At 39.9% G+C, this 24,606-nt stretch overlaps 1 protein-coding gene across 3 annotated transcripts in view; it reads right to left on the reverse strand.

The window, feature by feature from the left end:
* Positions 1-4,447: 4,447 nt before the first annotated feature.
* FIRRM (FIGNL1 interacting regulator of recombination and mitosis) overlaps positions 4,448-24,606 on the reverse strand; it is a 215,541-nt gene continuing 195,382 nt past the window's right edge. For all 3 annotated transcript variants that reach the window (XM_075182744.1, XM_075182745.1, XM_075182743.1), the window contains 4 exons: positions 17,370-17,450; positions 7,721-7,843; positions 7,180-7,389; positions 4,448-4,780 (listed from right to left, as the gene is read on the reverse strand). In XM_075182744.1, coding sequence (XP_075038845.1) covers positions 7,180-7,389; positions 7,721-7,843; positions 17,370-17,450 — 414 coding nt within the window. In that variant the 3' untranslated portion in view covers positions 4,448-4,780. The remainder of the gene's footprint in view (positions 4,781-7,179; positions 7,390-7,720; positions 7,844-17,369; positions 17,451-24,606) is intronic.

Genomic DNA, 24,606 nt, shown 5'->3' on the forward strand with positions numbered 1-24,606 from the left:
TAAAAAATATATGATTATTATAAAAATGAAATTTTTTAGTTTTATGTGTGTGTAGTGCAGTAGAGTCAACTCACTAATTCAATTTCGAAGATTAGAGCAATAGAGAGCAGTCAGGAGTCACAAGCCTCAGGAGTCACAAGCCACAGCAGTCACTAACCAAGTCAGCCAACAGCTATCAGCAAATGACAGTTTGCTGATGGCTGCATTAATTTTTAATACTGAACTGGCTGCCTAAACCACTCCCTAGATTTCAAACTCGCTAGGACCAATAGTAGAGTGCGAGGGGGAGGATGCAAACGTAACATTTGCATTGAGCGATTGTTTTTAAAAAGAGCGCTCGAACTGCAAAAAACAAGCGTGGAAAATGTTTTTTTCCGAGCGCAAAATTTTAACGCGTCTCGCAAACATTTGAATATGCCCCTTCATATTTAATATTGTAAGCTATACGCATGTTAGTAAAACATATGGTTCAGGTTAAAGGAAATGTGTCATGACTGGTATCGCTTTAATCCCCTATTCATCAGCAGTTGTCTGGTTCCTTCGCCAAAGAGATCGCACATTGCATACTCTAGTTATAGATGTTAGGAAATAAACCTTTGAAGTGATACAGACTATAAAATGCTAATAGACTAGTTGAGACTGGATTCTTGGCGGGAAAGTCGGAGTACATCCCATGGAGAGATGACCCCCACCTTTGGATATTTTGGTTTGAACTAGCCAATGATCTGCAACACCCTGGACCCTCCTGAAACCTGGACCAATAGATATTTGTGCGTTGGAAACACAAATCGAGATTCGACAATCGTTATTGGATAGCGACAAAACGTACACTGGGAAATTAATAAAAGTTGCAGTGTGCTTTTTGAGGGCATTTAGGACCTGGAACAGGATCCTAGAAAAGGTGGGTTGGGAAAACCCGGCAATAACCTCCAAGGTGGGCTGAAATGTTCCTGAAGCCAGAAAATGAAAAGCACCAAGCAGTTTGGCAAGTCCAGGGACTGCTCAATTAGTAGTGACACGAGGTTCCAGGTCCCCTTTTACAATCTCATACAGATTGTAAATTGCTGAAGAGGATAGGCGATAGAGTTTTCTTACCTCCTACTTGGGGCAATCCATCAAGCAAACGCTTGTTGCGGTACAGACGTGGCATGGGGATTCTAGTCCTACTTGCCGCAACTGACAATGCTGCCATTGATTGTCCACCATTCTCTCCCAAATGCTCTCCCTCTTCTATACTCAAATTCACACCACATGCATCATCATCATCATTTATTTAGCGCCACTAATTCAGCAGCGCTGTACAGAGAACTCATTCACATCAGTCCCTGCCCCATTGGAGCGTACAGTCTAAATTCCCTAATATAGACACACACTCACACAGACAGACAGGGAGAGACTAGGGTCAATTTTGATAGCAGTCAATTAACCTACCAGTATGTTTTTGGAGTGTGGGAGGAAACCGGAGCACCTGGAGGAAACCCACGCAAACACAGGGAGAGCATACAAACTCCACACAGATAAGGCCATGGTCGGGATTGAACTCATGACCCCAGTGCTGTGAGGCAGAAGTGCTAACCACTAGGCCACTGTGCTGCATCAACATTCTCTCCAGCCACTCCCACATTTGCATCGCCTTGCATTGTATCCAAAGCAGTCTCCGCCATACATGCAGCATACATGTACATCCACACTGTGTCTAGGAATGGCTTCATTGAAAAGGAGACAATCTAATATATAAAAGAGAAAATATGTCCTTCTGTCTGTCTTTCTATACAAATCCACATTTTTCAAGCGAAGATCATGAAATTTTGCATACGAGTGTATTAAAACATGACGGAGGCAACTAAAAATTTTTTAAATTGAAATTCATTACGGGGTGGGGGTGGCAACACCTAAAAATCATCGAAAACGACCATAACTCTGGAATGTCTGGAACAATTTACACCAAACCTAGTACACATATGACTTACAGTCTGACAACAAATATTGTGGGGGCAAGACACCCCTAGCACACCTAAGGGTGGGGGTGGCGAGGGGGGTAACACCTAAAAATCATCGAAAACGACCATAACTCTGGAATGTCTGGAACAATATACACCAAACCTGGTACACATATGACTTTTAATCTGACAACAAATATTGTGGGGGCATATTACTTAAATCTCTACAGGTTCATTCTTAAAATCCCAGGCAACGGTGGCCCCAAAAACAAGGTAAGGCCTATATACTGCTGTCCTATCTTTCTATACAAATCCACAGTTTTCAACACTGCGGAGGATCTCGGGTAATTCGGGCCACGGCGGAAAAATAAGAGAAAGCGGCTGTGACAGCGTCACCATGAGAACAGCAGCCCCAACAAAAGCTGAGGCCCCTGCTGCTCATCACTGCACATTACACATATAACTATCTAACCTCATGGCATACAGGAAGTTGATGCCACGTCACCATGGCAACAGTGGCTCTAGCTGAGGCCTGGAAACTGCTGTCCTTCTGTCTTCCTATGTATTTTTCTTTTCTTTTACAAATGTGTTAGCAGTTGTGCGCATATTATCTTCCTTAATATTTTATTGTTCTTTCCTGGTACGCATGAACTTGAAATAATAAAATGCCACGAAAGAAAATAAAATGAAAAAACGAGAAACGAGAAATATAGTTTATCAAGCTGTTTTGAAGTAATTGTTTATCGGTTCGTTCCATCATATACAGTTCAAATACAGTTTTACATTTTCACTTTTCACCTTCTACTGGTCCAATTTTATCATGATATTTACATGTATGTTTAATATTTAGATTGATTTTTGTAAATAAACATTCTTTAAATCCCGGGCAACGCCGGGTATTCTGCTAGTACTAATTAAAAGGGATAATTTTAAACTAAACTATTAACTATTTTTTTTAAAAAAATGTAGGGAGGCTTGTTTGTGCAGGGGAAGAATGGGCCTGTGAGAAGCACTAGTTTGCAAGGATATTACTTTAGTTGAAGTGATAAATTTATATGTAAATTTAGCTAATTTTTAGGACAGACAACACCAAACAAAAATACGATACGTGTCCTCGATAATCCACCAGAAAACACTTCAATCAAATACAGGAGAAGGTTGTGTGCACCAAAAAAATCACTCAGTCAACAGTTATTTCCCCACAAAGCTGTCCTGCACCACTGTGCACTCAAGTGATTTTGAAAATAAAAAAGTGTGTCAGTTAATTTAAAATAAAGGACTGCACCACTGAAGTTATTTTGAAAAGGGGAAATAAGTAAACTTTATTATTTATTTTGACAGGCTTTTTAAATATTAATCCTATTTTATTTGAATGTAATTATAATAAACTTATATACCTTTTTTTCAGTTTATTAGCCTTTTTTTAATGAACTTTAAACTAATTTTTAAATTTTAAAGCAGACCAAGGAGGTGCGAGATAAAAATGCACATTGGCCTATTTAACCCGCTGCGTTAAATAACAATTGAATAGCTTTTAACGCGGCGGGTTCTCAACTACCCTATACTTTCAATAGAACTTCTACTGGAGTGTGAGTAGGACCGTTTCCGGAAAAAAACACTGCGTTAAAAAGATAATTGAATTGCAGGTAAAGTTAACATGCTCGAAAATGTAAAAAAACAGCAGGAAAATTGATTAGCGTTATAAATGATCTCGCTCACAATTGAATACCACCCATAATTTGTGAAGTATATGATGTTATTTTAAGATCTGGTGGGTGGATATAACATACAGGAAATATATCTGTGTAATATACTTGTGTGTATTGTAAAGTGGTATTTTACCACAAGATTTGGTTAATAACAAATGATCCTGCTCCTAGCATTGGCCAGATTCATTACTCAAAGGTTCTCAGTTTTTAATTCACTACACATAAGGTTCATATACATACATGTTTTTAAGTCAATATTTCACCACTGTGTCTGAAATTCTGTAAATAAATTTTAATGAAATCTCAAATAAAAATGATTTTTTAACATTAGTTAACTTTCAGTAAACTGGAGTGCCTCTTTTTCTTCTTTGTTCTCTTTGATATTCTAGAAAACAGCAGGGAATCAAAGCTGGCTTGTGGAAATGTTGTAGCTGTATATTGATTTAATAAGCTGACGGATTAGTCCACTACAATGAGGAAAATTCCCTGAGTAATAGAGAGCAATAGGTCCTGGAGCGGGTCGAGCGGAGCTCCGGATGTCAGTCAGGGTAGAACAGATAGTCCTCTCAACCTAAAGTCACGTTCGGGGTCTCTGTTGCAGACGCTACACTGGTTATCTGAAGTCAGAAGACAACGAGAGCTCGAGCAGCAGTAAACAGATTTTACAGCACCTAGTGTGCCAATGAACTTTGACAATGTGGACTGTATACAGGAGTTTAGGCCCACAACCATATTTTAGATCGACAGGCTACATTTTTCCTCTTATTTGTTGCAAGAAGAATAAGCGACAACAATCTGTACATTTGTCTTTTTTAGTTACTTTAATCTTGTAAACACAGAAATACCAATACATCTGTAGCTTATTTTATACACTTCCCAAAACTATCAACCAAGGTTAATTTGTATATTATATATAACAATATCCCTGCATTTGTTCATTTACATTTTTCCGACACTGCAATATTTTCATATACTCATGTAGTTAATAAATACAGTTAATGCAACTTCAATTCAAATCACTTATACATGTTTGTTTAGGCTTCTGGTACATAGATATTCACCATTAGATTATCAAATATATAACAGAAAACAATATTATGGAATAATGAATCATTGCAATGTAGAATCAGCCTGTAAATGGGAAAAAAACACCATCAGGTAAAAATAACAATATAATATGCATTACTTTATTTACAAAAAAAATCTCAGATATTTTGTAGGATGCTAAACAAATCAACTTGAATTGGAACCATACTATTCTGGATATATGTATGGGATAATGCAACTCAAATACAGAAGTGTGCCGTACACATACAAAAAAAACAAAACAGCACAAGCTCTGCTGAGGTAACAATTAATATTCAATTCAAATTTCAGCTGCAATAATCACACACATTTACCTAATATGTCATAATACAAAACATTGCAGTCCTAGGGCTAGATTTACTAAGCTGCGGGTTTGAAAAAGTGGGGATGTTACCTATAGCAACCAATCAGATTCTAGTTGTCATTTTGTAGAATGCACTAAATAAATGAAAGCTAGAATCTGATTGGTTGCTATAGGCAACATCCCCACTTTTTCAAACCAGCAGCTTAGTAAATCTAGCCCCTAGTCTCTTTTTATTAAGACTTTAAAATGTTTTTCTAAAACACTTACATTTTTATTAGAACTGTTAGAATTAGGATTTTGTTTGACTTTTCTTTTGCCCCTTCACCAAATGAGATTACTTTTTACTGTCTGAAATCCGTAATCTATTTATACTTTTCTATAAATATTCCGCATTACAATCCCTATATTTACATCTCCCAATATTTGAAATAGTAGATATATAGTTACTGTACTAATGCTGTTTCTTTCTAACACACAAGAAAACTCAAAATGTTTAGAACTATTTATAGTCCTAATAACAGAAGGAACAAAAGACCATGACATAAAAGTCTGTAATTCCAAGCTTTTCTATTATAAACCCTATTATAATAGGATAACCGAGCAATAAGCTTGATGAAGTGATTGCTGCGGCCCTGATATTCAATTAAAAGTGGATTAAATATAAAAGCTGAATATGAAAATTTTATTGTTTACAGTGCTTAGGTCCCTTAATAATTACTGTATATTGTTACGAACCGCAACGGTCGGACACTGAGTGGTTCAGCGCTGCGTCCAGGCACTGTGGGGCAGCCGGGCGCGTGCGCGATATGTGAATAGCCTGTGGGCTAATTAATTAACTAATTAATATCAGTGGCACAGTCTGGGTGCAATTATAGAGCTAGGCTCTCATTGGTTGTTTCCTGCATTTAAGGCAGGGAGGGCTTAGCCTTCCTGCCGGTTATAGCTTCCAGTTCTCTGTGTTGCTGCCTGTTGCTGTACTCCTGGTGTTAAGCCTTTGGATCTCTGTCTGCCGTGTATGACCCCTGTCTGTCCTCTGGATTTGTCTTTTGCCTGTACCCTTGACCTTTTGGTTATATCTCCGTTTCTGCTGATTTGCTCGTGACCTCGACCCCTGGCGTGTTTTCTGATGATTCTTCCTAGCAAGTGATCCCTGACCTCGGCCTGTTCTTTGGATTTGCTGTCTGCCATTACCCTCTGCTCCTGGGTTCCCCAAAGCTGGTACACATCACACGACCCTCTGTAGTCTGCAGCCAAGTCTGTCCCCACCACTAGGGGTTCCAGTGAACACCAGACTGTCAGAGCAGACTCCGGGTGGTGTTGTACTGGCTGGAGGGGTTCCTGACATATATATGATTTTTGTTTATAAATGATGCATTAAATGTAATAGACAGGTTTTAATTTTAGCAACTTCAAGCACTAGAAAGCCACAGTAAAACATATTTATAGTGGATAGTTTATACATCAAGGGAATATTTATACCTATCTAGTGGTATTTCACAGTGATTTTTTTTTTGCACTGGTGGTTATTTTAAAGAGTTGCCCCATTGTGTATATATGTTATTTCATTATTGTAGTGTATTTAGTTTTAAACCAATAACGTTTAACTTTTTAGATAAAGTTGTTTATGCCTATGCTATCACACAGCTGGAACTGGGAAGGGGGTAGGGTGACTACACTGGTTTATTGAAATAATTTACATGCTTGATAGTGGTGTGGCTATTACTAACTTTATTTTTTTAATAAGACTCCACAATGCTTTAACAGTGCTGTCCATCGTTTAGAACAACAAATTTATGTAAGTTACAACAAATTTATATAAATACATACAGATAAGAATAATGGGTACAGATAAGCTGTATAATAAATGTATGGATGCAACACAATACATAAACAATTCCGCAAATGACAACTTCAGTTGTAAAAATAAATTATACCTCATTTTAATGATTTAAGGCCAACTTAACAAGCACTGATAAGTAAACACAAATTCAACAACCATTAAAATAAATAAAATATTGTATTTCTGAAAATATTAATTAAAATAAGAATTCCATATACCCTATGTTGTATATATGAATAAGATAATAGCAAAATGAATAACGATTCCCAGGAACTTGGTAAATCGCATGAACACACTTACCTATGGATTATTGTAAACTACATCTTGCTGGCAACTCTTTTGTAGTTTTGTCAATAGGGTTTGGATGCTATAAAGCTTTTCTGGCAGCCACTCTGGTATGGAGCTTTTCTGTAATAAGGACTGCACTGAAATTAAAGATTTCTCTGCTGTCTGGATATGTATTTCATATTCCTCACAGTGTGTGGCTTGCCGAGCTCGTTTTGTAGATGGCTGCAGAGTACAAAAACTTACATGACTAGTAAAACTTCCTTCATTAGGAAAAAAACTTTTATAAATGCCTCACAATGTATATTTTTTTTGGTAACTCTTTCCATGGCAACAAATATTCATTAAATACATAATTTACAATAAATCACAAATCAAAGAAATGTTATAACCAGTGAGCAGTACTCCACATATTCTACATATACACAGACTAGTAGTCACATGATAGAAAATCCAAAACAAATTAAAAACTATTTTCAATATTCAGACTTTTAAAATAAAAAACAACCTGAGGTTTTATAGTATTAAAGTACTATTACAAGACAACTACACTTACCTCTACAGAAAGTAATTCTTCATTGTGTTTCTGTGCAACTTCAGCAAAAAATGTCTCCAAAACTTTCTGTTCCTCCGTAAGTCGAAACGGTCTTCTATTATCTATACCTGTAACAGGAATGGCCTGCAAAGCAATAAATAAATGTATACTTAAACAATAATTAATATATTCAGTACAGCGTACAAATTAACAGCCATGGTTGCCAGATTTATTTTCTCATTTTTAAGGTGCCTGTTAATAGGGTCAGAGAACATCTTTCCATGCATACCATTTTGAAAATGATTGCTGCAGCAGAGTGGATGATATACGTGGATGAATGCGATGAACCTGCAGGAGGCAGTAACCTGTCTAATTGTGCAAATATATTAGTGAGGGCGGGGCTGCATGTGACAGGGAAAGTGTCATGATGCCTGGAGGGGAGTGAGCAGAAACTACAGTCAGTTTATTAGTTGAAAGAGTAGGGTTTCCCAACACCACATAGTGATATGAGGCTCCTGTAGAACTGGTGTGGAAATATTGTAACTTTGAATACATCTCTATATAAATTGATGTTCATACATACAAGTTATTTGGATAATAGGGATAACAAGTGTGTATATTTTCAGCCAGAGTCTTATTAGAGGTTAGGGTTAGAAACAGATTTTTTTCTTAATTTATAAACAATAGAAGACTTTTAGTAGTAGTCATTACAGACAGAGGTTTTCCCTATTTTCATTATTAATAAATCCCATCCAAATTGGATATACTACTAACTACAGTAAGTTATTTATACTTATAGTATACTCAAGTCATCATGGATTTAATAGTTGAAAAACATTAACACCAAAATTGGCATTTAAAATAAACCTCCAGATATTAGCAGCAGCTGTAAAAGTAGACTGTAAACTTAAAAAATCCCAAAAACTAAAACACAAAACAAAAAAACAAACCCTTAGACATCTGTAAATTATAGAATTCAAATCTAATATACAACTCCAAATATGACAATACATACAATATTTGTGAAATCTTACTAACAATACATAAAAAGAAATGATTCAAATTAGAATACACAGAAAAAATAATAACACTTCTCAACACTGAATTTTTAGCAATAAAAATTAGATTTCTATACTTACATTAAATTCTTTTCTATGGGGGGGGGGGGCAATGGAAAATAGGATATACAGCATCCTTTAGGACTTTGGCCCTTAAAATACTTTGACCCTCTTATATATCCGAATACTGCAGGGTTACATTATCCATCCATGCCCCACAGGACGGAACTAGAGAGAAAGAAAACCAAAAGAAAAAAAAAACATCACCCATGAAAAAAAACCTTTAACTTTTCTGGCTGGACCAAGGTTTTACAAGCTCTCCAACACCTGTATAAATTTCGCCCGCCATAGGTGTCTTTTAGCTTACCAAATAGGTCTTGTATGCTGATTTTCTTGGGAGTACTCCCTTCCCCATGTATTGGCGAGCCCCATTTTGATATGTAACAGCCTTAAACCACCAGAGCTGCGTTGGGCCTAGCTGAAGGAGGAACTAGAGGTTTGCATGCCTTTGGATTAGGTGAGCCAGCGTGGCTCCTACAAGATTTTAACATCTGCTGTGTCCCCCGGTCACCCACCTCACAGAGAGTCTGCGGACAGTGTCTCTGACACCCTTCACCGCCTGACTGCCGTGCAATCCATACTGCAACTACAAGTGAGTGCTCCCAGATACAAGAGATGGCCTACTGTTTGCAGAGGCTTCCAATAACACTTTCCCGGCTCCCTACCTGCCTCCGGACTGCCCCGACTCTCATGCGCATCTCCAGTCACTTGATTGAGGTTTCTGTTGTGCGGCTCTCTGGACACTGCCGAAACCGGAAGTCTTCAGTGCGCCATCACTCCTGCACTTTTGGTGCGGTCCATCCTATACCACACCATAACAAAGTGTGTCACACTCAGGGGGCTCCCAGAAAACGGATTGTCTGCTTGGAGGGATATCTTCCACACTGACCCTCTTGCCGGTGCCAGCATCCACATCTGGTGTCAGCTGCCGTGCAGACTTCTACACCTTGAACATTTGCGCGGTCCTCACTTGCTGGACCCGCTGCTGCCAGCTTTACCTATCCCTATCTGAATCCAGAGTTAAGGTTACCAGATGGGCAAGTGATTTACCTGACACGGATAGCATGTCAGCCGCCCACAGTTACATACCATATCACCTGCAGTTCCATGTTTATAGTGGAAGGACTTTTATTCTACAGCACCATTGCCATTTTGTGCCTGTTCCTGTGATTGCACTGTTTGACTATTTGTATCACCTTTATTAAGAAATACAGGCTCTTTCTGACAAATGAAACTCTGCTGCCACTCAGTGGCTATTTTTCGATATCTACACCTTCTTTAAGTACAACTTTCAAGTGGTCTGGAGGCCAGGGACTTTGTGTGATATTATTCACCCTTTCTTTGTCTGCAAAATCTAAATTTGACAGGAGGCGTGGCTTGACAACCACATTAACCGCTAGCACTTGGTGGTGGTCATTCTAAGCCAGTCAACTGATCTCTGGGCGATCTGATTCAGCTGCCATCTGCAACATCCCCGATGACTATGTGAATTTTACTATGCTGCCTGTTCCTGGGTAGACCCCTCTCATCCGAGCTGAGATCAGTGTGAGATCTCCCACCAACCCCTCTCACCTTCTCCTGCTCTCCTTATCTCACCCCACTGCTGGATCCATCCTCTAGCCCTCACCATGTCTAATAAGCCAAAGAAAGTGACATCGAGTACCTCAGCAAGTTTCTTCGGATCAAAATCCAAAGCCTCTTCTCCCCAATCTGACCGCCAGGGGGCTTCGGGCTCATCGCAACATCTGAAGTGGAGATTGACCCTCAGATCCAAGCGGTAATGACTAACCTCCTTAAAGGAGTAAAGGTGGCCTTTCACCAAGAACTGACAAGAACGGTCAATGACTTCAAATCCGAAATTAATTCTCTGGGTAACAGGACAGATGCCCTGGATTCGAAAATGGATGATATCTGTCGCTTCCAGTCTGTGCTAGATAAGGAAGTTTCCCGCCTTCATGACGAAGTTGAGGCTTTGAAGGATAACAGGAGGTCTCTGAAAACTGCTTCCACTGCAACAATATCCACATAATAAATGTGGCTGAAGTTGGCGCAGCGGATCTCCAAGCTTTCCTCAAGGCCCTCTCTTCCTTCACCTTCCTCCGGATCTCAACGAAGCGGACGGACTCATGGATCGGGCTCACCGAGCCCTGAGAGCCAAACCTACCGGCGGTCAACCTCCATGGGACATCTTCATCCACTTACATTAATTTTGCTCCAGGAACCGCATCCTAACTGCAACCAGAGATCAATCTGTTGTTTCTTTCTGGGACATGGACATCCAATTGTTTCAGGACCTCGAACCCTCTACGATCCAAAAACGAAGGGACCTACAAGCTGTCTCTAGGATCCTCCACCGGCACATTATTCAATCCAGACGGTGTTTTCTGTTCCAGCTGCAAATCTCCGCTGCTAATTCCTCTGACTTTGTTAAAACACTGGATCAGGGTCAGAACCTCCTCTTACCTCCCAACCACATGGCTAATTCCCGAATATTCAATCAATATATCCTGATATACCCACTTCTTTGCCCTCCATCAACTATACACACATATAGATATGTTTCATATCTCGCACTCACTTGCCCATCATGTGACAAAAGCAGGTATCACCCCCCCCACCTGGAATGACCATTTGGGTTTATATAAATAAATGATGATGATGACTTTCTTCTAGATCTTCTTAAAAAGTCCCACAGCATAGTAGATGGCGTCTAGATGACTCTCTCCTTCCTAACAGATCCACCTGTCTCGACAGTAAGACCTCCGTTACTAATTACCTCCTGGACAACTCAACCACTGACGTGGCCCCAGGAATCATCTGGGAGGCCCATAAAGTTACTATCCGGGGTCAACTGATTAGTCTCCCGACCATCAAGAAAAAAGCGTCGGAGGTGTCTTCGTTAGAACTTAGACTAACATCACTCCTCACCCAGCACCAAACCCACCATCACCCGACCCTCCTTCCTCAGATAGCATTGTTGAAGGGCCAACTAAACACCCTCCTTTCCCATAGGTCGGGCATCACTATGCAGAAAATTCAACAGCGTTATTATGATAAAGCAGACTCTGTATTGGCTAGAAAAGGCCGCAAAAAATTAGCCTTGAATTATATTGATAAAATACGACGGTCTCCCTCAGGCAACATTACTTATGACCCTTCAACGATAGTTAATTCAGGGAGTTTTATTCTTCTCTCTACAATCTTACTGTACCTCATCCTCATGGGGACTCCCGGCAACTATCTTGACTGACTATATCTCATCCACTCCTCTTCCTCAAATCACCACAGCACAACAATCTTCACTGAACACAGACATCACCCTGCCTAAAGTTCTAGCGGCCATTAGGTCCAGGAAGTCTTCATCGGCTACGGGCGTCAAGCCTCCGATAATACTAGAATGGTTATTAATCTGAATCATAACGATAACCTTCCTTCCCTTCTCATGGCGTTTGACGCTGAAAAGGCGTTCGATACCATCTCCTGGTCGATCCTGGAGGGGGTGCTCAGAGCGATGGGGTTTACGGGCAGATTATTGAAAGGTATCTTGGCACTCTGCCATCCCCTTCGACTACAAATTCTGCTAATGGTCTGACCTCGATGCCCTTCCCTATTTCTAATGGCACACGCCAAGGATGACCCCTCTCCCCACTTATATTCCCTCTCATCATTGAGCCTCTGGCCGCTAGGATCCAAGACAACTGGGAGATTGCGGGTATACCTGTGGGCTCCTCTACTCATAAGATCACGATCTATGATGACAATGTCTTGTTGCCCATCACTCATCCCACCACATCTGTGTCTCCGCTCTTGGCCGAGCTGGATCTATACAGCCACTTTTCGGACTACAAGATCAACGTGGACAAGATGGTGATATTGGACTCTCTAACTCTGATAAGATACTTCTGGAGCGTTCCTTTCCATTTCAATGGCGTCCTCCAAAAATTAAGTATCTGAGAGTCTTTGTTACTAAACATTACTGGCACCTTCTTCAAGCAAACTTTCCCTGTCTTCTTGACCAAATTAAACTAGATCTCACTGCCTTGTCACACTTTTACATTTCTATGATTTGCCGCATTAATGTCGTCAAAATGAATATCCTTCCCAGATTGCTTTATTTATAGACTCTACCTATTCGTATCCCACCCTATGTTTCTAAATTCCTCCAATTTCACGTGTCAAAATTTAATTGGTCGGGTAGGCGGCCCGGGTTCGACTTAAAGTTCATCAGAGATACCTGCGGAGTGGGGGCCTGGGGATTCCCGATTTCCGTCGATACTACCTCTATGCCTAACTCGCTCAATGTCTTCTATGTTGTGGTTCGACAGATTCCAGAGTATGGTCTAAACTCGAGGCTGAGAGTTTGGGACTGCTCTCACTCTCTTCTCTCCTTTGGCTTCCAAGGTCTCTTTGCCCTAAACATTCTTTACTCCATCCTGTCATTTCACAATCCCTTTCCATTTGGGACTCCTGCTCTCAAAAATATGGCCTCTCGCTTCATCCCTTCCTGGTGATAGTGATTCAATTTCTCATATTTCCCCCGGGACCTTACCCTAACATCTTCCACGAAATTTCCCAATTTTCTGACATCCAAGCTCACTGTCATTACCCCTCAAAACACTTCTACTAGTTTTTGCAATTACACCATTTTCAAAATGCAGTCAAAGACCGCCTCTCCTCCCGCCCTCTTTCTACCTTTGAATCCCTCTGTTTACGTCAATCTACAACAAAAGGTCTTATCTCCACATTGTACTACAAGCTTGCTCCCTCTACCATGGGTCTTTGGGAACCTCACGAACTAGCCTGGGAACTGGACCTTGGTAAGGTGTTATTAGATGAGGAATGGTCTGAGATCCATGAGAATGCTGCCTCCAGGTATATCTGTGTTAGAATTAAGTAAAATATTTATAAGGTGCTATACCGATGGTATTATGTGCCTTCACGACTTCGTAGAATCCTCCCTGAGTCGTCTCATTGATGCAGGCAAGGGTGCTCACACGAAGGCACATTCCTTCATATTTGGTGGACATGCCCAAAACTGATAAGTTTCTGGACTAAGATCAAACAATTGATCCAATCAATTCTTCAGGTTGATATTCCCCTGGAACCTAAATTCTTTATCTTTCCTTTGGGGGTTCCCTTGGCAACCTGTCATCAGAATAAACTAATCAGACACAAATTGCAGCAGAGTGGCGGCAGCAATCTCCCCCCTCCTTGAAGACTATAGTTAACAGAGTTTGGCAGACTCAGCAACTGGAGTATATGACCAATATCATCTGCAACTCTTTGAGAGCCTTCACCAAGGTTTTGGACCCGTGGCTTTCCTATTTCCAGGCTCGCTAATCCGTCATATAACTATCACCTTTTCTTTCCCCTCCATAACATTTTTCACCCCTCATATTGGATCTAGCCACTTCTCCCCTCTCCCTCTATAACTTTTCTTTCTTTCCTCTTTCTTCTTCTTCTCTTCCCTCTGTACTGAAAACTCTTAGTCATTGTTTCTTTACATTTATAAATATATGGTTGACATGTTGAATCCTATTTTCTACGCTGGTTGTAGACTTTATTTGTTAATTTTGTTAATTATAATCTGTGTATTCACACTGACAGTTGTTAACTATTGCTCATGTGACCTTGCAAAAATAAAACTTTTAAAAAAGAAAAAAAAAACCTTTAAACTTGGTAAACTTTTAACAGGGAAACAAGAGCATAAATGGGTATTTGTAAAATGTTAGTATAAAAATCCTGTTTTCATTTTCATCCACTTGGTGAACACTGGACCATGGTGATGTCCCAAGGATGTCCTTTTTGGTGGGTAAGCCATGTGCAGCACATTCTGACCAAAACTGGCATCCATTGACCCAAAAACATTAAACTTGTAAAATGTTGCAAAAGGTATGTACCAAAGACTGTGGCTGTTAGGAACAGGTTGTCCAGAGAATAGCCATATCGTCATTAAAAATCAGATGAGACTCGTAAGAAAGAGCCACCACAAACTGATACCCTCCGGGCCAAAGAAACCGCCATGCCAAAGTCTGCAACTCAGATAAGAGTGGCATCCTCTTCTGGAAGAAGTCAGCGTGCAGAAAGCTGAACCTTCTAGGAACTCCATTTTAAAAAGTTGATAAAAGCATCCGGCAAAACAGAAGCAAGCGGCTAACTGGAAATAAGTAGCAGGAAACTTTTCTATTCTCATATCACGAAACATAAGTCCTCCAGACTCTATGCCCAGAGTTAGAAAGCATGTTTCAGCAAAGAAGTATCACAGTCCATATCACTCTACCAGAGTATCCTTAAGGATCATGTTTTCCACTGCAACATCCTTAAAGCCGGACTTGCTAAACCCTGATGGTAATACAGTCCATAAGTTAACAGATTCTGTCTTAACGAAATACGAGAGAACAACAAACCCACAGGCATCTTGAGAATGTCCATGTATCACACCCATCTTAGCCAGACAGGGACGCGGTCAGCATCCAATTCCATGGGACCATCATAGTGTTGACACGAAAAGCATGAGGGTGCTTTATCCTGGAGCAGAACCGCTCCACCTTGTGGTTAAAATGGGATACCATCATGTCTATATCTGGCTGACCCCATCTCTCCACAATCCGTTGAAAGATATCCATGTTGGAAGACCACTCCCTAGGGATGCAGAACCCTCCTGCTGTGGTAATTGATCTCTCAGTTTTCCACCTCTGGTATGGAACATGGCCAATCTATAGTTGGAACATTTTGTTCTGCCCAGCACATGATACAGCTACATTCCTTTATTGCCAGTGAGTTCTTCATGCCTCCCTGATGGTTGATGCTTCCACCACAGTGTCACAGTCAGACTGAATCCTTATGGGTTTTCCTGCAACAGAAGATTTCCCTGAACAGCAGCAATTAGTACAGCTCTTATTTCTAGGACCCAGAGCAGGAGTTTGGAATCCAACGAGGAGCACAGACCCTGAAACCAGCAATGAAGGGATAGTCCAGCAGCCCCAAAAGTTGTCATCTGTCATCACAACCGTCTAATTCCATATGGCCACTACTGAGGTCACAGCTCCTCAGCCACCAGTAGAGCGACCAAAACATTCTTGGAGAGAAACAGATGTGTTACCTGGATACATGATGTAACTTGTTTCATTTCGAGATACGTTTGGTCTGAAACTTTCAATCCCCTAGCAAGGCTATCTTGTACCCAGAAAGAAACACGCTCTGCTAGCGAGTGCCAAATAACAGACCTAGAGAAACAATTCTCTGGGTAAGGACCAGATTGGATTTCTCAGTTGATAACCCAACAGAGGGACTCCAGTGTTTGTACTATGACTCGATAATGGGCCTAAAGAAAGTAAGAGTTTCTGCCTTGATCATGAGATCGTCCAGGTAAGGGATAGTCATCAAACCACTGGATCTCAGTAGAGCGCCTGTGACAGCCATAACTTTCATGAACACCCATGGAGCTGTCGCTAGATGATAGGGAAGAGAAATGATGGTACCAAACTGCATATCTGATAAGGCATTGGTAATCCTCCCAGATTGGAACATGCAAGTAACCATCCTTGACATCAATGGATATCATGACTTGACCCATTGCATGACGTTACCAGATGTCAACAATTCCATTTTGAACCGGTCCATCCTAACATGGGTGTTGAGGGCCTTGAACACATATAATTATGACTATATATTGTGGATTCAGGATTTCCCCTGAATCAGACCGGTGTCTGAAATCAGGTGCAATCACACATTATACGCAACTTGATTTAGGCGGCAAATGCATTATGTAAGTAAAGCAGTAGGTACTATTAGCTTAATAAGTCATGTAACTCAGTCTTGTGGGAGCTCTTAATAAAAATGAGTTTCCTGCAGGATGTTACAGAAGAAGTGGGGGAGGGGGACAAGGTACAAACATATTGAATATTTTAAAGCGTCAAAATCCTAAAGGGGGCTTTATAAATACCACATTAAATATAATATGTTTTGGGGGAATTTTCAGTGGTTGTTTTAATTATGTAAAAGCAGATATGGTAAAAATTCTAGAAAACAAAAAAATGTTTGGATTATTTTTTTTCTAACAAGTTTAATTTTACTCGTTTTACACTTTAGGGAACCCCAATAGTTATTACAGTTACACTATTTTGACCTAAAAGCAGCTTATATATAAGCTACAAATAGATCCAAGTAGCACTGGATCTAATAGTTTTAGTGATAAGGGAGATCTCATCTGGGCCTGGCTTTTGGGGACCCACCACACAGAAAATTCCTTGTCACATAATGATGGTGTGACGAGATTACCCAGCATTCACCTACCACTGAAAGATGAATATTTGGCCCTGTTAAATTAGAATGCACTGAATTGAGAGGCAGGAACTGAATTGATGAATCATTGTGGCCAGTCAGGAGCTAACTCAGCACACAAATTTAAAATTGTATCAGTCATTAAGGTGCTGATAAATATGTTTAGTGTTTTTACACATTTATTAAGTGGATATAGAGTACAGTTAGAGTAGTGTCTTCATAAGGCAATCACAGGCTTAATAAAAAAGAAAATTAAAAAAACAAAATACCTTGTTTAAAAAAGATACTACATGGTTCTTGGTCTCCTCAGAATTGAGACTTTGCGGCACAATTTCTTCATAGCTTGTTTCCTATAAAATGAAGAGCTTCTTGTTAAACAAAATAGAAAAGCAAAGCAATAAGCTTTGTCTTTTTGCGTACTGGAATAGGGTAACTCCTAGTTTAGCAAAGTTTACAAATCATTTAATTCGGATAATGATTATTTAACACACTGTACATGTTTCTCAATGTATACAGTGGTTGGGCAATGAATTAGGAATTTTGAAGCTTAAGCTTTTCTGTATTTTTAAGGTTTGTACCTCAAGGAGATTGTACATTGTTAAAGGCATGATGAGAAAGAAGAAGTACATTCAGCTTGTTAACAGTTGTATTATCCCCCAGATAAGAGAGTGGATTCCGGGAAATGATGGCGCCATGCATACGGCAAAATTTTACATGAAACTAAAAAATTCCTAATTCATTGTCCAACCACTGTATTTCTAAGATGACAAATAAAACCGGACAATACAGAACCAAAAGGTTGTCATATAGGGTATACAAAGCATATTAGGAATACTCTTAAATGTGGCAGAAAAAAAAGAAAACAAAAAACACATTGCAAGTAGGTGTATTCAAAATATTTGTGCAGATACACCTTTGAGTGATTCGAAAGAGTTTAGTAGCTGTTACAACTATGTGTATAAGTAAAGTTACCACTATTTCTCTCCTAATCTAAAAGATAACTAATAAAAAAGAATCTGTTGCCAAAAATTGGTCATCCTCTTTAACTCCTTCACAAATTAGACATTTTTTCATCCATAAGATAAGCCTTACGGTGGAAGTTTTGGGCTCATCTCATCAGAAATTTTTACTGTGCAGTACTCATATAAATCATACTTTTTTCCAGAACATTTGTTATAGGATCCTTTGTTATGCCATAATAATGATACAATGCCTTTGATCTTATTAATAAGTAATCACAATAATTGTGATATAACGCAATTTGCGTCTTTTTTGCTATTTTAGTCAGGTCAAATAATACGCACCCGTGACATCTCAGATGTACTTTAGAGCCATTATATTACGCAACCCTTTTAGCCTTCGCCTTATACTATGTCAACCATAAAACAAGGTATTCCAGTTGTTATGCTACCGCATCCTAACTAGAAATCCATAAGAGCGAATTATGCGATTCATGTGTTTGACAAGGCTATATACCGCCTAAGCATTACACATCTATTGACCTCCACGTCAGATAGCCCACCATTATGTGTTAATTGCTAAATAAATACCAATATCATTTACTTCACTTTACTGAATTATCGATATAAACATCTATTCATTCCAGCTATCTAAACATACAAAACAGGCTTAAAGGTACAAGTCTTTTACTTTACAAAGATAATCAAACATACAATACATAAATGCATACATACAATACAGATAATACATTATAGATTCAACAGGCATAATGTTATTTCAGAAGTGGGTATATAATATTCTATTCTGTTATTATTAACCTTACACTTTATCAACCCACAATTGTATATTTAAGTTCAGGGTTTCGTGTGTGTGTGTGTATATATATATATATATATATATATACACATATACATACACACTAGTGTTTAGGCTGTAAGACAGAAATGTATATGAGTATATGGTCAGTATTGCTTTTTTGTGTAGTGTGTGTTTAGACGTAACAAGTGCAGTGTTGCTGTTTCTCAAGTCCACAAATACTTATGTGGTTTATATTGGGAATGTATTCCCCAAGTCTACCATCTGCATTGACGTTATTTTTATGGTCTGGATCTCTATTATGTGATATTTATTAATTGGCTATATCCATTTTTTGGGTTATTTTATGGATCTCTAACAAAGCCTATATTTAATCTATATCATATTGGGCTGCCAATATATGATTCATATATGATTTTTTGTTTCTTTGATTTATGAGTTTTATTATTGAGAAAATGTATTTCTGAATTTAGTAAATAAATTGGTTGGTTTATATATGCGGATTTGTTTTTTTTCTATACATTCTTGTATATACACATTTTTTATTTTTATCCTGGTATATATTTTGCGCCGCTCCTTTTTGAGTTTTCATCATATTAGATTGAGTTCACCATTCCCACTTCCAGCTGCAGTTATTCCAGGTTATTGTATTGCATAATTCTAGCGCCTGAATACTTTTTTTGGGAAACAATAGCCTGCCTGAGGAGGTGATAAAAAGCCAGCTTTTGTAAAAGTTGCAGGGATATAGTTAGATAGCAGGATTAGAGTTAAATAGTTAATAGAAATAGATATAAACTTTACATATATATGCAAGCAAAGTATATTATAAGTTGCAGGCAAAACACATTAAAGTAAATAAGTTCAACAGATAAGGTAAGTAGAGTTTCAGAGGAAAATTAATAGAAATAGATGAACATAAAGTTAGGTAATATAAAGAAGTTATTGCAGGATAAACTTACAGTGGAATGTTGCAGTGATGTCCAATGCATCCAGGTGTGTGTAAGATGTGTGTGTTCAAAAGAGATTGTTTTGCCTGCTTCAGTGGCTTATAAACCTTTACCCAGAATGCATTGCTTCAGGTGGGGGTTGTTAGCTTTACCACACCTCCCACAACTGGACACTGCCTGCAATGATGACTAACTGCTCTGTGTTTCTTAGCTGCGACTTCCTGTCCTGTGAGCACATGTTTTCTTTGTTTGCAATGCTCTCTGCCAAATGCCACATTTGAGAGACAATTTCTTTGTTTGAAATGCTCTGGATTTCAACCAGTTCATATCTTAATCAGCGTATGTAAACAGCAGTGGAATGCTAGTGGCCATTATGCGTGGCTCAAGTTCCGACCACCGCGACATCAGCGGCGATATAGGAGCTCCTTCACAGCATTGGTTTTATTACAAATCGAGAGTAGAATGCACATATATGCAGTCGACAGTTGGTAGAAATTCAACGTTAGGTCTACAATTCATATGGTCGACAGTATCATTAGGTCATAAAATACATATGTAGACAATATAATATGGTTAGAGTAAAGGATATTATTATCGACTTATTATGGCCTACATTCGAATTTTCGACTTAATAATACTGTCAATGTCAATATTGTCGACTTTCCAACCCTGTCTATGTTATGGTGTCGACCATATAAATGTTGATCATGTAACTGTGGAACATATGTATTACACCAGAAAACACAGTAACTTTCATAAAAGTGTTGCACTAGCCAAATAGAAAGTATTTTCTATTTATTTACTAAGAAAAAAATGTCAACATTTGAAAACAACTGATTGTAATACCTTTTCGAATTCCTGCAGGTCTCCTGATAAGAAAGGTAGACCAATAGATATGGGTTAACGTTGCATATTTGTAGTACAAGTGGAGTTTTGTATTTACCGTAAAATCCATTTCTCTGAATCCATTTGGGGGACACTGCTTACCATGGGAAATAACAGGTAGTGTGCTGAGAGTAGCGCACTACAGCAACAAAAGAGTTGCCTGGCCTGCACCTCCTCCTCAATGCCCCCTGTACAGAGACCATTCAGTTTTTAATTAACAAAGCCCCAAGGATAAGACTGAAATAATATTAATTAATAATAATTATTATATCCAGTCAGGTCCTCATAGACTGATTCAACCTGAATCTATCATTTCTGGGAGTGATGCCGATTCGGAATCTCATAAAAAATGGACCCGAGGGTGAGCCTGGTGCTCACAATGTTTGTTGTATAACAACTTCTCCAATGCGGAAAACACTTGTGCCAGGCCCTGTACCCGCTTCTCAAAGTTAAGACCAAAGTTGGCTCCTAGATACCAGCTATAGAGGTAAATGTATGAAGCTCCGGGTTCTTCAACACCAGCGAGTTCGGCGTCTTCAGCGCTTAAATTTAAAGTGGCGCTGCCTTGTAAAGGGAAGTTTCCCTTTACAAAGCAGCGCCGATTTAAATTTAAGCGCTGAAGACACCGAACTTGCAGGTGTTGAAGAACCCGGAGCTTCATACATTTACCCCATAGAGTTTGAAGCGCACTGAGCCAGGGTGTCCTGGGACAGTGGGGTGCCTACTGGAATCTCTAAAGAAGCTTTAGGATGGATATAGTCAACTACATCTGCGGGATGCATTGCATACTGTGTCTGTTACGATAAGATTTGAGCTAGCGTTCAAACCCAGAAAGATTTCCCCAGACTTGTGGAGCTTGGTCCCTAGTCTCACAAGCAACACATCAGGCATCTAGTTCTGAACGTCCATTTGGTAAATTAGACTGGCATTTGAAAAATGTGAATTACAGCACAGATCTTCTCCCAGGAGCCTTGGATCTGAAAGAAGTCTTTATGTCTGACATAATAAGAAACAAAACACCATATAACACAGTCTAGACAAAGAGAGTGGCATATTGCACAGTAAAGTGAGTTGTCAACTGAAATTAACAGACTACAGTGCTAAATAAAAATCAAAACTCAATAACCCACACAGGAAAGAGAGAGTAGTGACAATCAAGAGTGGCTAAATATAGTCTGTGACAGGATCACTTAAAAATAACTTATGGTATACATTTATTTAAAGGAAATAGCGCAGGGCGCTTATGTGTATATATATATATATATATATATATATATATATATATATATATATATATTTATTTGCACATGCACTTATTTTTGATATTGTGTATATTTTGGTAAGGGAAAACTTTAATTTCTGAGACCAGGGGGAGAAAATTTGATTTTTTTCTGCTTTATTTCTGATGTATATACCCGATACAATAAGCCTTTGTTTAGAAAGTCTTTTGTATATCTTGGTGTAAGGAAATACTTTGTTTGGGGTTTGTGACTTTCTATGGGAATGTGTAATCTATAGCTGTTTGAAAAAAGGGTCCATGTTAATTAGATCTTTTGATGTGTGAGGAAGGTTTAATTAAAGCTGCTAGGCCACTAAGGGGGTGTGGCCTAGCAGCCGTTCTGAATGGATGCATGCTGCAGCAGCTCTCTCCTTCTTCCCGTGCCCGCTTGCTTTTCCCGGGGGTTCCACCCTTGAGTCTGGCGTTTGGGGATAGGGGAGACTGTCCCTGGTGTGTTGTGGCACTTCTGTCAGCATTAGTGAGGACCGCGGGGCTGAAACACATAACGACCCCCTCAATGACCTCTATCACGCACTCGCTGCTCTTCCGAGACTGAGAGCTATTATAGGGTGGAAATATCTGCCTTCTAAGCAATCTCCTTACCTGTTTGGTGCCTGGCTGCCCTGATTGGGAGTGTTGCTGCCGCATCCTGTGCCCACCATTGTTTTCCCCTGAAGTGGTTCGCGGCGAGGAAGAAGCGTCCGGACCCGCCATCGGAGGGTGCAGGAGGCGGGACCCTCTGAAAGAGCATTGAGCACTGGCGTAAGACCCCCTCCCTGGGTCTGTTACCCGAAAATCGAGCTGTGCCCTTCCCCTTTGTGCTGACCGGAAGCTGTGGCTGCCATTCTTCATCTTCTTTTCCGGCGTCATCTTGTCTGGTCATTACCTGAAGGATCCACTAGGTGGCGATAATACCCTGGGATTTCCATCTGTCCCATTGTCTGCAGCCAGCTCCTACATCTACATCTCTGTGGTCAAGCTCACTCCCTTTGCCTACCTCTGATCAGAGGCGCTGAGAAAATACTTCAGAACACTGAGTGAGTATCTGCTCTATTGATCAGCAGTGAAGGAGACTTTTCAGTTGAGTGCTTTTAGCCTGTAAGCCTGCTTTGATTACAACAGCTTGGGGCAGCATTTATATCTTGTCTGGAAGGATTACTATTTCTAGCATCACTGAGATCTGATCAGTGCAGCTCTGCTGCCATCTAGTTTCCTTTCAGCAAAATTAAATCTGGAATAAAAAGATTTAAAGCATTTCAAAGACTTACATCCACAAGTCCTTCTGTGTTATGGTGCCTTAGAGGGATGGAGTCTGCAAGTTTTGTCAATTTAGATGCCTGACTGAAAACTACTCTTTCGGGCCATGCTCTAACCAAATTAAACCGTCTTTTATGTCATAACAGTTACTGTATGTAATATCAAGACCACTGGGAGTTTTATCCTGTGGGTGCTCCTGGACATTATGCCTCCCAAAAAAGTCAAACCGAGCAAATCTGCACCTCTTGTGCATTTCTTCGGTTCTGGTTCCACTTCATCCTCAGCGGAAAAGTCTTCAGTACAATCTGTGCCACGCCAACCTCGTCAGCTATCTCAGTCTGCGGAGTAGGGGGTGCATCTGGAAACATCTAGGGATATGTCTAACACACAGGCTTTAGAAATAGATGGTTCGGTTACATTGAGATCCATTCAATCTCTCTTGTCTGCTCTTAAAGCTGATATCTCTTCTGAGCTGAGATCATCTATTAAAGAAATTAAAAATGAGGTGACGCTGCTAGGATCTAGAACGGACCATATGGAACAAAAATTTGAAGAACTGGTCAGCTCCTACAATTACTTAATCTCAGCACATGACATTCTGCAGGAGGAAGTCTCCGGTCACACAAACAAACTAGTTAACCTCGAAGTTAGGTCACGCCGTAACAACATTAAGATCCGAGGTATACCTGACTCTGTCACCAATGCCGAACTCTATCAGTATGCCACAGATTTGTTCCACAAGCTTCCACCTTCTGCCTCTGATACGGATTTGCTCATAGATCGAATTCACCGCTTGCCTAAAGCTAAGAATGCTCCGATCACAGCTTCTAAGGATACCCTACTCAAGAGTTCATTTCTACAGAATCAAGGAACAGATTCTGAAAGCCGCTATGCTGTCTTCCCCCTCCAGGGATCAACTGGGAGATGGTCATGAAGAAGATTGCGGCACCTGCGGGTATTGCCACTGCTACACTAGGAGGCGCGGAGTATAACACACCGCCGGTCTTCACCAGGGACCCCCGCAAGGAAGTTTGGACTTCGCGGAGAACGACGTGCAGGGATCTACCTGCAAGATGGTGTAGGTAATCGTGGTCGTACAAGCTGAACGCTAAAACCGTGCGGCCAGATAAGGTACAAAATCAGGAGGCAGAGAATGGTCAACAAGCCAAGGGTCAATCCGGAGAGTAATATGCAGGACCAAGGGAGAATCCAAAGCAGAGTCAGGAAGTGCTGGGTCGGTACATTGGAATACAATCTGAATATATATATATATGAGATATATAATATGAGGAAACGCTGGAGGCTAGGATACAAGTAAACTAGTTGCTCTGGCACCCTAGTGGTGTCAGAGCAGGAAATATA

The sequence above is a fragment of the Mixophyes fleayi genome, chromosome 8 (genome assembly GCF_038048845.1).
Source record: "Mixophyes fleayi isolate aMixFle1 chromosome 8, aMixFle1.hap1, whole genome shotgun sequence".
Classification (NCBI taxonomy): Eukaryota; Metazoa; Chordata; class Amphibia; order Anura; family Limnodynastidae; genus Mixophyes; species Mixophyes fleayi.